Source organism: Rhinolophus sinicus, chromosome 8 (assembly GCF_057876585.1).
Source record: "Rhinolophus sinicus isolate RSI-liver-muscle chromosome 8, RSI-T2T, whole genome shotgun sequence".
NCBI classification, from domain to species: domain Eukaryota; kingdom Metazoa; phylum Chordata; class Mammalia; order Chiroptera; family Rhinolophidae; genus Rhinolophus; species Rhinolophus sinicus.
Window position 1 is genome coordinate 55,583,260 of NC_142508.1, and position 14,594 is coordinate 55,597,853.

The 14,594-nt window shown below is 41.5% G+C and overlaps 1 protein-coding gene across 2 annotated transcripts; it reads right to left on the reverse strand.

The window, feature by feature from the left end:
* Positions 1-1,673: 1,673 nt before the first annotated feature.
* Positions 1,674-12,240, reverse strand: ATMIN (ATM interactor). Of its 2 annotated transcripts, none has more exons than XM_019711077.3 (4): positions 11,870-12,240; positions 6,878-7,003; positions 5,916-6,115; positions 1,674-5,410 (listed from the first exon to the last, which is right to left on the reverse strand). In XM_019711077.3, the coding sequence occupies exons 1-4, from the start codon at positions 12,194-12,196 to the stop codon at positions 3,598-3,600; spliced, it is 2,466 nt and encodes an 821-aa protein (XP_019566636.3). In that variant the 5' UTR covers positions 12,197-12,240; the 3' UTR covers positions 1,674-3,597. The 2 variants fall into 2 exon arrangements, with proteins under 2 accessions (XP_019566636.3, XP_074170626.2); XM_074314525.2 differs by lacking the exon at positions 6,878-7,003 and adding an exon at positions 6,730-6,877 and having other exon boundaries at positions 11,870-12,005.
* Positions 12,241-14,594: the final 2,354 nt, after the last annotated feature.

A 14,594-nucleotide genomic window follows, 5' to 3' on the forward strand; every position in this document is an offset into this window, starting at 1 on the left:
AAAAAGAAAGAAAAAGAAAAAAAAAAAGTAAGTCCTTATCCTAAAAAAAAACACACACAAAAAAAACAGTTTTCATTTTCTGAAATAATTGACTATTTCGCTGATAAACTAAAAAAGAGTATCACTTGTCTTAATTTTGTTTTTCCAGTCTTATGTCCTGTAATATTAACTTGCTTGAGAGTAAAATACCAAAAATTAATGGAAGGACCTTGGCAATAAGCTTCTCCTATGCTAACCTTCATTATTTTTGAATTTGTGGATTTAGAACAAAATTACAAATATATTTATTAGTAAAGCAATATAAAATTTAGTTTTTTTCTGAAGTTTGTTGAAAGAAATGAATGAATATTGGTACTCTTCCAGTTACAGTATTATAGACAGCGCTTTTATTCATTCATAGGTTGGGCACTTGCTCCTTTCCAACACGCATATTTTTAAATGTAGTTCCCAAAAACCTGAGAATCCACTTCATTTGCTCGTTAGCCTGCTTCTCTCGATACGTAAACAATATATCAGTGTATCTGCTAATAAATACAGTTCACACAACTGAGAGAATCCATGGGATGTAAACATTGCAAAACAATGGTATTTAGCGGACTATCTTGTTGGCTATAAGAACATGATACTAGCCAACATCTCGCTGAAGAAACTGGATTAATTTACGTCATTCAACAAAGTGTTTTAGACGTTGGGAGTATGTATGAAGCCAAAAGTATGATACGTCCTCTACTAATGCCAAATCTAATCAGTGGCACTTTAACATACTTCAGATGAGGACACACACACACACACACACACACACACACACACACACGCACGCTGTGAGATATAAGGAAAATAAAAGAGCATAACACTTGACACTTCAATGGCTTCATCCCTAAATCCCCCAAAGTTACATGTTTCCCCTTTTCTTTCTTTAAGAGCCTCTGAGGACAAGTTTGAGAAACACTGATTTAAATATACTAGATGGTAAGTGCTCTTCAGAGTTAGTATTAGGTAGCAGGTTTTGATGAGCAGGTTTGGACTGCAATTAAGATAGACATTCTAAAATTAAGGCCATGAAGGATTACGTGAAAATATGACCCGTAATTTGACACCATTAATAAAACAACACTTCACAATTAGACTGACACTGACACATTTTCTTCCCATCAAAAGTTGCTACATGGCATCTTTCAGGTAAGTCTACAAAAATTTTCTTTTTTTTCCCTTTATGTCAAGGAAATCAGAAGCAGGGATTTGGTTTTCCTGCAAATTAGTGACTAAGCAAAGAACTACTCATATTCTAACCCTTTCTATGCTCTTAAACCAGAACTACATTATTTACAAAGATAAAAGTCACCCCATTATACAATGGTCACATTTGGCAAATGCATGAATTGGAGAGTAATTTCCCTTGAATAAATTTTCCAAAAACTTAAATCTCAAGATGTATAGTTTTTATCAGAATAAAAACTTTACATCAAAGTAGAAACTTTGGTAATGGAGTGTCTTTTCATTTTCTATTAGGAAAACTGTTAGCACGCTTTCATGACCAAAGGTAAAACAATAATGAAAATAACTACGCTCAATCATTTCATTATGTGACTTTTGGAAGACGATGAATTTGTGAAAAATTAAGGCAACAACATAAGTCACGTTATGAGTACGTCAAAGAATTCACAAAAAAAAGGTAGAATTCTTACTCTCTTTAATCACTGAATTTCAGCTTTTACAAGTAATCTTAGAACAATTCAGGTAACTAAGGTTTTGGGGGAAACAGTTCTTACTTGTACATGAAGAACTATTACATGCTCCATTTTTCTGTAAGTAACTCTATTGGCTGGATTAACAAACACTGTCACAGAAACGAAGAAATTTTTTAAAGCCATAGATCACTGCATTTATATTTACGAAAAGCCATAAACAGACATGCATTTCTCCTTTATGGAGAGGATCTAAATAGATGTTTGAACATTAAGGCAGTGACAATTCTAAAACATAATGAAATCCTAAGTTAAGGCTTTATGTTTGTTTTGAAACCCATATTCATAAGCAACTGTGACCAAAGCAAACTTTTAATCTACCCGGTCGAGTTCATCTACCTGGGATATGTTATGTATCCGCTACCAACAATTCTTCTATGGAATAGGAATTAGCAACACCATCAGGTAGTCCTCTCTTAGGTTTTATTTTGAGGATTCAGCCTTCATCAGCACAGAAGTGCCACAGAAGGAACAGAGCATGTTTTGATAAACTTGGAAAACCTACAGGCTGCACTGATTTTTACTTGCCTGAAAGTTGGCCAAGAAGCAAGAATTCAGGGTCTCCTAAATACAGAAAACCCCTAAAGCATCCTTGATCACGCTCCCATCTCAAAACATAGATGTCTTTGATTATGGAAGCCATCGGTCTCCATCTCAGTTTTCTTTGGAGAAGACTGGTGATATCACCCTCTCTAAATAAATAAACAAACAAAATGCAGAAGCTGGATCTATTCTATCATTGCTATCCTCAAGGCACAAATAATATTCTTGCTAGACCAATGTCTTTCCTTATTCAAGGAAAAGATGAAAGGTGGATGAAAAGAAGATTCACTTTAAAATAATTGTGGATTGCACTCTTCCCTTTCAAGCTTATGCCAAGTATTGAAATTTAGGGAGGAATGTCCTTTTTCCTTTCCATGATATATATATATATATTTTTATGATATATTTTTTAACATTTAGAGTGACAAAACTCAGATCCAGCCTGGGGTGCACTTTGACAAACAGCTCTGGAACACCACCCTGTCCTACTGGAGCGTCTAGGAGGGGATGTTTGTATCGTAGGAGCCGACAGGCGTGGTTCCACAACCACGACTGTTATTTAGATAAGAAGTTATCACTATTTACACTAAGGGCTTGCTGCTACTACATTAAGCAGTAATTTTACAGTGACTCATCTTGTGAGGAACGTACTGTACACTTACATTGGTATCAAGAGTTCATGTAGAGAAGGGATGGCAATGACTACATGAAAACTGTCTGAAAAGCTAAAGGCAGATGTAGTTTTCCTTTGTGTCTTCAAGTCAGAAAGGAGATGTCAAAGCAGCAGGCAGCATGAGTCTCGAAGCACCTAAGCACTGGCATCTAAATTTGATGATGCAGCATCAGATTTCTTTAGGTATTACTATCAGGAAACAGGAATTTCTAACACGCACTGTCAAGAATATTTTAGGTGCAATTTAAGTAAGTCACACTTCTACTAAAATATTTTGAAGATTTCAAAAGTTTGTACCCTAGTACCTGTTAAGCTTGGCTTCAGCTAAATGGCTAGATGGGTTTTAAAGGTGTGAAATTCCCTTTTTTTTTTTTTAAAGATGGGAAGACTAGCTGTAAAAGGGCAAATGTAGGCAACACAATACAATTCTTTTTAGATCAACATCTTACTTTATAATACACTCACATTTATACACAAATTTCATGTTTACAAGTACAAACAAAAAGCAAAGAACCTCAAAGAATCGAAGCAACTGCATATCAACTACATTCAATAGAGTTAATACTGTTGTCCCTATTCTCCATTTTCTAAGTCCAGAAGGAAATTGTAAATGCCATCCCACACGTGGATCCCCTTTTAGAAGTTGGAGACTGTGTGTAGTTCTGCACAGGTCTGGGTTTCTACGGAGCTGAACTGAGATTCCATTGTGTTCCAGGCCAAATCGGCCAGAAGAAAGTCATCCATTGCAGTCTGCGTTTCATTGCTGGTGAAGAACAAGCTCCCCAGGGTTTCAAAGCCAGAATTCATGGTCTGTGTTTCTGCACTGTTCAACTGAACCTTGCTTTCTAGAGCAGGTATGTTTTTAGCAGCGGAGATTCCTTCAGTTTGGGTCTCTGTGTCAGATGAATCAGTACTCATGGAAAAGCTGGAGTGTTTCAGAATACTTCCCAGAGGCAGAGGAGGGCTACTGTCTAAAAAGAAGTTTAAGTCTGTCTGTGTCTGCGTGTCAAACATTTCAAGGCCTAAGAAATTAGAATTTCCCCTACAACTGTAGGACTGGGCAGAGGAGTCTGCAAGTAAGAAGTCAGTTTGGGTCTCTATGTCTAGCGATTCTAAGACTGGCTCAGTGGTCATGGTGCTAAGCTCACTCTCTTCAGTTTGAGTCTGGATATTTGAGGCCGAAAAGAACTCTTCAATATCAAAATCAATGGCAGGATTCTGGGTTGGGCCAGATGCGAGCTGGGGGTCAGGTCCAGTATTCGTGTCCGACAGAAGACTACGATTGTCCAGTGTCTGACCAGGCAGATTACTTGATAAGATGTTTTCTAAATCACTTAATAAATCTATAGTTTGGGTCTGGTTATCTGTCATGTTCTGTGAAGGAAGCATACTGTTCTGTGCACTGAAGTTTATAATTGGTGCAGATTTCTCAATATCTTGATTTAAAGTCTTAGGGTGGCTCTGAGGTAACAAATCATGAGTTACAGTCTCTGCTACTAAGCTGCTGCTTATAATATTGTCTGTAGAAACACCGAATGATGAATGGACACTCTCAAAAATGTCTCCACACATTACAGCTTGGTCCATCTGTACTCGGTCCTCTGTCGGACTCTGCATTCCACTGGTTTGAGTTTCTCTAGAGATTCCACCTGACTGGAAACAAGCATCTAAAAGCGCATCAGTCTGAGCAGCTATAGATGAAGTTACCTTAGAACTGGGCAAAAAGGTTTGAGTATGAACACTAATGGGAAGGGAAACTTGAGAACCAAATGTCAAATCAGTTTGAGAACAAGACGACACAGAGGAATCAGGGCTCACCCACTGTGCAGAAGGTATAAAGTTTTGTGTGGCATAAGACAGATCTGTCTGTATATTGATTGAAGAAATGCTGTTCTTTTGACATGTGTCACCTAGTTCTTGTAAAGAACTAGACGAACTTTTACCTAAGTTCACTTGAACACCTGTACTAATTGGCTCAACAGCAACAGGATTTACAATTTTTGAAAGCGGGAGGCTCTCCTTAAGAGAGCAGGCGTCTGAATCAAGGCCAAAGATCAGGGTTCCTATTGACAAGGGCAGTAAGTGCACAGCACCTTGGGCAGAGCCCTGATGATCGACACCTAACACAACAGGCTGGGCCGAGGAGTCAGCTGTAGGCACAAAGACAGGCACAGGAGAAAACTGCATGACGGGCAGTTTAACCAGAGCCACTTTGGGCTTTGGCAAAAGTAACTTCTGAGGATATCTTGTTGCTGTTGTGAGAGTCTGCTTTCTGGCAGTGGAGCCGCAAGAGTCTTCAAAAGAAGCTACTAGCTTTATTTCTGAAGTTTCTAATTCTTGAGGGTCTGGTCTTGGGGTTGGTTGGTTACTCAATGATTCAATGGTCTTACTGGACAACTTCTGGTTGTGCAAGCAGTTTTCCATTTTCTTTTTCTTACTAGGTGGATCCCTGAAAATAATGACAGAGTGAATAAAAAGTGGTCAGATTCAACCCAGTGAAGAGAAATCCCTTCTTTAGCACTCTTTGAGAAATGGACCTACTATGTGGTAGGTAGAAGTTCAGAAACATACAAACAGGGAAGGAGGAAGCATAAAGCTCTAAATACTAGAACTCAGATCTGTAAGCACAAGGAATTTAAGAGATTATACAATGTAACTTTTATCACTTCTAAAGTAGGAAGCTAGTTACCCAAATATAAATATGAGCTTTGAGATGAAGTAATTTCATAAGGGATCCTCAAAAGGAGTTGGCTGAAAGAATAAGGAAGAACAACTAGGTCAAGTAGACATGGATCCTTTGTTAGCACTGCTGCCATTTCCGAAAGTCACCTTCTTCCATGTCACATCTTTTCTCCATTATTTCTCCTTTCTTCCTTCACTCACGTCTTCCCAACAAGTTTAATTTGAAACTTCCCACAGCTATTGACTTTTGGGCCACTACTTTTTCTCTTTACCTGTGCTCTGCAGGGATCTCATGACCAGTTCGGTAGATGTGGGACTGTAACGCAGTCCTACTGGCATAGGGACAGCCACACGTGCATTGGAAGGTCTTGCCACAATCCTCTGCATGCCTTTTCAAGTCCCATTCAGTGCCATATGAATTGCTGCATTTACCACATTTATGCTTCTTTTCCGCATGCATTTTCATAAAGTGCTGGGAAGAACACAAAAGGATCAGAATGAAAAACTGCAACTGCTAAAACATTTCAAAAACCATCAACATACCCAAATTAACCATGATTTTACATGATAAAACATAGCAGTCCAAATGAAAAGAATGTTTATCATGTGCTTCTCTCTGTCACTTTTGCTTTGTGAAAAGTGGAGACTGTTTGGGAAACAATCCATGGTACCGGGCATTTAGGTTCTGATCTACAAATAAGTGCTGAAGGCAGAAATCAAAGCCTTTGCAATGTTTTTCACGGGACTCCCTCCAGCAAACTCTCAGGGAAGTATTTCAGCCTCCAATCTCTCCCAGCCTTGAATCACCTCTTTTCCTGGTTGCTGTGCCCCTCCCTCCTTTTAAAATAGCTGCTTCTGAAATTCTTCTTTTCCTGAATTCTGCAGTTTCTTATTCCCTTGCGGGAGCATTTTCTTTGCGCCTTTGCTTGTCTGACCTTGGAGGCATACACATTCACACAAGAGATCTGGATGTCCACATTTTCTCATTCTTTGAATTGGTCTTCTTCTCTCTCTCCGAATCTATTCCAGACATCTTCCCTCCAGAACAAGCCACAATTCCCTTCACTTGCATCACACCTTACTTACTTTTTCCAACTGGAACACTCTTAGGCAGCTGTCCTCACAAGCAATTTTCTGCTCAATTCTCTAGTTATGTTTGGTAAGTAATTAGAAGGCACATTGGATTTATACCATCTGCATTTCATCCTCAGAGAAGTATACTTAAGTAAAATACCTGTTTTACGAGAGAAAATTGAGAAAATGGTCTGTCAGGGCCTCTAGGGCATCCTTCAATTGGACAACAGTAGAATTTCGGTACAGTTTTCAAATCTTTTCTTATTGTTGGATTTACTATGCCATCCTGCAAAAGAAAAATTAATTATTTTCAAAAATACCCAATAGAATGGGCTGGGAGTGAAAACAAAGAATGACTAAAGATGGGAACAAGGGATCTTTTTAGAGAAATGAAAATGTTCTAAAATTGGATTGAAGATGATTGCAAAATTATGTAAATCTACTAAAAATAATTGAATTATTCACTTAAAATGTATAAATTTTATGGTGTGTAAACCATAGCTCACGCTATGTTCTTTAAAAACCTTCTGTCCATTCCTTTAAAATGACTCATTCTAAACTTATAATCTCTGGCCTTGTAGATGAAAAAGGGGCTCTGTAATAAATCTAACTGAAAATAACCTCACAGGGGTGATCCTATCATAAATTCCTAACTGGGCAGGTCATGCCTCACACTTATAAGTGTCCTAGTAAAAGGTTCTTTGCCTTAAGCAAGCCCTGTCCATTGTTTTTGTGCATCTATGTTAACACACCTTAGAAATGCTTTTCAGATCCCTCAGAAGTATAATCAAGAGAGCACATAATCTTATTAACTATCCTATAATCCAATCATAAAGATTTCCCCGCCTTCATGCAATCTTCCTTACGTTTTGTCCTTAATTCCAAATGTATAAAAGAAACTGCAAACTATCATTCTGGGAAGCATTTTTCAGACTGTTGACGCTTTGCTTCCAGGTGAATCCTCTGGCTCAAATAAATTCTAATAAACTCAGATAAAATTTTTCTGCAGGTTTGGATGTTCTTACTTCAACACCTTAAAGCCAACTTCTCTATTCATGATATATTTACAGTTTCTCAACTCAGGATTTCTGTATCATCCTTAAGTCTTCCCTTCCCTTCCCTTTTATCCCATCCCAATGTCTTAGTGTGAGCTCCTGAAAAAACCTCCTATGGCTGATGTAGGCCTTCCTGCTTAATAGCACTGATTTTCTCTGATCATCACACTGCCCCCTAAAGTAGCTAAAGCTAATTGACACAACTTTTATATAGCAGCTTCAGTATAGGCAGCACACTATGTTTGAAATTTAATAATCATTATAATGGCCAGCACTAACATAGCTTTTATTACTGTGCCAGGCACTGTTACAAGCATGTGGCAACAACCTGACACTGTTCACTTTCTGGCTTTCTGAGGGCAGGCTCCTCAGCTCTGGCTGTCACTACCACTCTTCCTGCTTCTGGGCCTTCTTCCCATTGGGTCTGAGATAATAAGCTATGTTGAGATAGTAAGGTATGTTGGCTGAGATAAGAACAGGGGAGATAAGAAATGGTGATGACACAATAAAACATGAATTGCAGTGAGAAAGTGATGTTTTGTTCTGAAGTTCTGTACATACTTAAGAACAAAATTTACCATTTTGTGCTTTATCTTTCATGTGCATAACTGAAAAAATACACACAAAAAATGTTTCATGTTTTACGTACTTTTTTGGGTAACTGTTTATGAAACATTTTAAAATAAAAATAAACATCTCATAAGATGTTTATGAAACATTTTAAGTAAAAGAATTTGAAAAGAACCCATGAGAGGAAACAATCAAGAAAACAAGATGGAAAAAAGTAAACACACAGAAGAGAAAAGCAAGAGGGCAGAACACAAATGAAGATGAGAGGGTAAAAGGGAAGAATTGTAAGAATCACGGCCAGAATTGGGGAAAAGGGTATTATAGCTAGTCTAGCACCTGACTGCCTTCACAGAAAGCATCCAAGAAGAAAATGAGTTTGCTTTGTCGTCTTCTTATTGTAAATTTAAAATTAGAAGTCTTTGTACAAAATGGTCTATAGAGGAAGTTGGAACCGTTTCTTCTCTTTGCTTTTAGAAAACATTCCTGGCAAATCATTAAAAGCAAACCCTTGGACTGAACATAAACAAAATCCTCTATGTCATGTTTTAAAAATACATGTGCTCCTGGATAAGAAGGGTTTTAAGGGCCCTCCTGTCCCTTTCACTGCTTTCAAACACGAGGAATAGAAGAATCTCTTAACAATCAAGATGCCCATTTACTCCTACCCTTCCTTTCTCTGAATCACCAACTTTCATTTCTCCATGGATCCCCCCCCATAGGCAAGGCCGAACTAGGGTATGTCCTGATTTCCTTACAGGATATGGAATACAGACATGTATGTTAAGAACCCACATAAAATCAAAAGGCAGCATGTACCCTCTACCATACAATCCCAGTCTTATCCATCATCCTTCAGAAGGATTTATTAATCATTTATGTTAGGAAGGGAATATTTGGTTGGGGGCAAGGTATCCTGTGAAGAAAGGTTAGAACAGAGTAAGAACCACACAGCAACTAATGGGAAAGGGAATAAAAAAATGATCATAATCTAGAAAAAATAAAAACTAGGAAAGAAACTAGAATCATGCAAGTAGCTGTAACCAAGAGAACGAAAGGGAAAACGTCCATTTAATATTATACAAATGTGCTAAGCAGATATACTCAGACTAGTTTCAGAGCAGAAAGTAGGTGCACGCTTGACTGCTAGTGGAATCTCTGGTCCAAACACAGACTGCTTTCAAAATCACAGGGAGTTTGCAGTCAGCCCTTGTCCCCAGGCCTCCTCCTTCTCATACTTTGAGAATATCAAGTGTCGAGAGGTAATGTTTGAATTCAAGAGCCTTCTATTCAGGATCCAGACTGCGGGTATAGATTTGCCACACTGGGGCACCACTATTCGAATATGACTATTTTGTCACATAGGCCACCTTTGTTAAAGAAAAATGAACCCCCTTTCCACCAAGAGAGCAGATGCTCAAGGGCTGCTGAGCACCATGGTTAGAAAGGCAGAGAAAGGCAGGAAGATGAGCCTGTGTGACAAGAAAAACACAATGATGGTTCTGGCGGAGTTTTTAAAACTCTTGCTGAAACAGGTCTCCCTAGGTCACTCAGACGAGTCCATTTTTGCATTGTTCAACATTTCAGTTCAGAAAGGGATCTTAAGTATACTATGCTGTCTTCAGACAAGTGATTTCTGAAAAACGAATCTGACTAGAACTGGAAGAATGACTTCACACAGATAAGCAACGGGAGGATACTTATACTCTGAAGTGCTCAAGTCCAAGTAAAGATTTGACTGCCAAAGTTGGTACTTGCCTCAAACATATTCCTCTGTTTTAGACTTATTATATGTATTGGTATCTTCAGAATTCCTGACGTTTACATATTTCGCAAACATACTTAGAAATAAACCTATTGTATACCTACTACCAAGCTAATCCGGAAGAGTAAGTGCTATCTTTATGCTTAACAGAGCTTCACAGAGTCTTGAGAGATGCAGAGCTCCCAACAGCAATTCCAGAGAAACGAACAATATAACCGTTGAAAAGTGCTGCTAGAGTGATGCTCAGGCCACCGCAAGGTGGGTCCTGGTCAGACTGGCAGCTTCATTTGTGCTCAGAGCTGCACTGTCTGCCTTAGTTGTCCATCAGTGAGGGGATGATACTGAAGATGGGTGATGGCTGTTGTACATGAGCTAAAGAGAACCAAGGGATTTGGCTGCTGAGTTCCTACAAATATAAACTCATCCACTCGAATTAAAATATGGGTAAGGAAGGACTTAGTTACAATTTAGTATGAGAGAGAAAATAGGAGACTGAAGACCATGTTCTGAGTTATTGCACTTGTGTCCTAGAAGACACCCAAAACAATTCTGAGAAAAATTGCAGCCCCACCTGCCGGGTCTTCCTCAGTATACCTCCACGTACATTTCCTGTTTAGGGTCCCTAATCTTCATATGAAAATGTGGTTGCATCTCTGTTCAGTTGGTGCTAAAATGCATTACCCTTCATGGGCACACATTTCCCCTACTAGAGACTATAACCTCAACCTTTCTGCTGTTCAATTCTTATCAGAAGCTTGATTCTAAGGAAGCTTCCAAGGAGGATTTACCTGCGCATAGACAGAACATGCACTACATGAAGTCATTTAAACTTTCTCCTGAATCAATTCAGACCATCAAAAGGCTACACATTCACAAAACTTCTTTCAGTGACTTAGGGTTTCAAATTATGTCACTGTTGGCAAAGAAAGGCTCTCAGTGGTGAAAGGGAGCTTTCTATTGTTATGACTGAGAAATTATGATTTAATAGGTCTGGGTAGAGCTGAACATCTGGAATTTTAATAAGATTCCCACAGGCGTGCACTACAGGTTGAAAATCATCACTCTGTTTTACACAAGATGGAAGGGATGCTCTGACTACGTTCATATCGTACTGGGTTCCCTCTTAAAGATGACCCAAGGGGGGCACTTTTCCTTTAGGTCTCATTCCTGAGCAAAGCTGATTTTATCGACCCTGAAACTTGTATCGACACAGACGCTGACAGACCAGCCAGATCTGCAGCTACCTTTTAACAACGCGGCAGGACCTCAACGCCCGAAGGAGCTGTGTGGGCGTGGTGGAAAGCACAGGGCTTTCGAACCAGAGACCAGGTTTAAATCCCAGCACTCCTCAGGTTGCGTAATCTGTTTCTCATCAACAGAGTGAGGACGATACGATACGTACCTCACGAAGTTGCTGGAAGAACTAACCAGATAAATGTATAAAAAATGCCCGGGTCGCGAAGTAAGGCTGGTAGTCCTGGGTTGTCCCAGCGTGACAGCCGAGTGGCATGACACAGTGTTTTCCTATTATTACGCGTTCCCGCTTCCTAGCTCCCACTTTCCCCGGCTGGGACTACCATTCGGTTTGGCCCGTTTTATGTACTTGGAAGCCCCCTCCGATGCTGGCCGACAGAGGCTGGACTCACACAGCGTATTCCCGACCGCGGGCCGCGCCGCCCTGAAAGCCGGACCTGCTCCCTCGCCCGCGACCAAGGCTCTTTGTCAGCGCCAGGCCTGGGGAGGAGCCGTCCGGCGGCGGGCTCACCTGCAGGCGGTGGCTCTTGACCAGGTGCATGTTGAGCGCGGGGCTGTTGGGCAGGATCTTGCCGCAGCCACGCACAGTGCACAAAATGTTGGTCCGCACAGCCCGGGACAGCTCGCTCACCGACGGCTGGATCAGCTCCCGGGCCGGCGGCGCCGGACCCGCGGGCTGCTGCCTTGCCGCCGCGTGCCGCGGCCGGCTGCCCCTCAGCCGTCCGGGGGGTCCCCAAAGGTCCGAGGCGGCGGCGGCTCCCCTCGCGGCCGCCGGGACGGCCGGGGCACCCGAGGCCAGAGCCGCGGGACCCGCCGCCGCCGCCTCAAAGGCCGCCATGGCTCCCGCACAGCAGCCGGGCCCAGCTCGCAGGCCTCGCCTCACGCCGCTGCAACTTCCGGCAGGGGGCGGGGCCGCGGGCTCATTAGCATCCGGCCGAGCCGCGACAGCCGCGGCGCCCCCTGCCGGCAGTGAAGGCGTCTGCGGGGAGCCGTCGCCAGGTGAGGCGGGCAGGTTGCAAAACTTCACAGTGATTCCTATGAACAAGGAGAAGGTACTGGTTCCGCTGACCCATTCTTTGCCTTCCTAGAAACTTGACCTGGCGCAATAATTGGGTTGAAAAAGTAATGCGTTCAGGAACTTTACTTCCCAAAGATTAGAGATAGCCCAAATGTTCAATGGCAGGACAGGCAACAGTACGTTAATTACTGCTATCGTTTATGTAGGGTTTACCAAGTGTCAGACACTGGGGAATGCACTTTTCCTTTAGTATTTCATTTTGTCCTCAAAACAGCCATAGCGGGTATGTACTGTAAGTTTTCCCCTTCTTTGCAGAGAAGTAACCAAGAACGTCACGTTGTACAAATGAAAGGATTGTTGTAATTGACAGTTCATTTTAAGGGGGCTGGATTTACTTGCCTGTATTTTAACTGATGAAATTCGATTACTGTTTGGGAGACAGTGTAGCTCAGGGCAGGGTTCTAAAACCTAAGTACCTAGAGGGACTAGGAAGGTCATGTAAATGAACATAGTAGGGCAGGTGTAGACAAAAGGAGGGGGTGAGGGCTACAGCGAAATGGGAAATACATCCTTTGTTGTAAGAGGGCAGCTGCTACTCATCTTTGGTATCACTGTCGGGCCGGGTTTTTCCCCCGGCAAGCCTCCCCTAAGAGCTCCATCCCCTTATTGGAGCTGTCTCCCTCCATCCCCTTACTGGAGATGTCTCCCGCGGGCACTATGGTTAGAGGTCTCCCCATCAAAACCATGTTGAGCAATCACAGCTGCTAGGGACGGACCTCCTTGGCACTCCGGCTAGATTTCTCCCACAAACCCAGAGGCCTAACCCTGGGTTAAAACAAAGTGTCCGACCCTGGGAAGTGCTCAGTTCTTTGGGAACAATCCCCCTGAGCTGGCCGACGTAATAAAGCTGTGTTCTCCCTGATTTCTGCGTGCCGCTTGAGTCTCTCAGTTCTCCTCATTTTTCTGCAATATCACTAGAATTATTTTTCAAGATTTTTATGTGAAAACTTCCAACTTTTATATATTAGTAGCTGTATGAGGTTTCTATTGCTGCAATAACAAATTACTAGAAACTAGTAGCTTACAACAACAGAATTGTTATTATATAACCAACTCAAAAAGTCTGAAGGCTTTGGCTCGAAATACATGAAAGAATTATTCAAGGGTCTTGGAGTTTTGCACACTGGGAATGGAGCTAGGCAAAAACTCACAAGTGTTCCAAAGAAAGAAAAGTTTTTATTATAGAAAGGACAGTCTTGAGAATTATCAGTCCTGCATTCTTAGTCCTAGGATTGGTCCAGGACAGTTATCAGTCAGATGTCAGGCAGTCTGGATGCCAGGTGGTCCAAAGTACGGGCCCCAGGAGGTCTGGTCATGTCCCATGGTCTGGATAGTGGATGTCAGGTGGGTGTACATGTGAGTCCTTCAGGAGATAATCAGAGGGTTATCTGGAGGTCCAGATTTAAATCTAGGCATTGACACAGGACTGGAAAGTTCATAACATTTTACATTCCCAGGCTAGTTAGAACAAGAATGGAATCTTTCCTCATGCCTCCACCTTCATGTTAATAATTTTAGCAGCTTGGTTAAAATGACTCCATTTTATTCCCCATCTTCACTCTTTCCTCATTAACTTACAGTTCTGGAGGTCAGAAGTCTGAAATGAGTCTACTACGTTAAGAGCAAGGTGTTGGTAGGGCTCCACTTCTTCTGGAGGCTTTATGGAAAAATCTGTTTACTTCCCTTTTCCAGCTTCTCAGTCAGGAATGGTGAGTTGAGTCTTCGTCACATCACTGTGATTTCTTCAGTAATCACATCTCCCTGTTCTCTTCCGCTTCCACTTTTGAGGACCTTTCTGATTACACTGGGTCCATTGAGGAACTCTCCCCATCTGCAAAGTCCCTTTGCTTGTAAGGTAACTTACTTACAGGGATTAGGATATGGACATCTTTGAGCAGGGGGGTATTCTGCCTATCAGGAACTAATTCTGATTTAAAAAGTCCTGTGGACCAAACCCCCCGCCCCACATCTATGTGTGGGAAAGCATCCATGGCTATTCTTCCTTTCCGCATGCTGTTTAAGAGTGCAGGCTCTGGAGTCTGACTGCCTGCGGTTAATGTGGGTCCACCCACTTACTAACCTAAGCTTTGGTATTTACTTAAGTAGCATAAAACTAGTAATGCTGCCTGCCTTATAGGATTGTTAAGAAAATAAGATA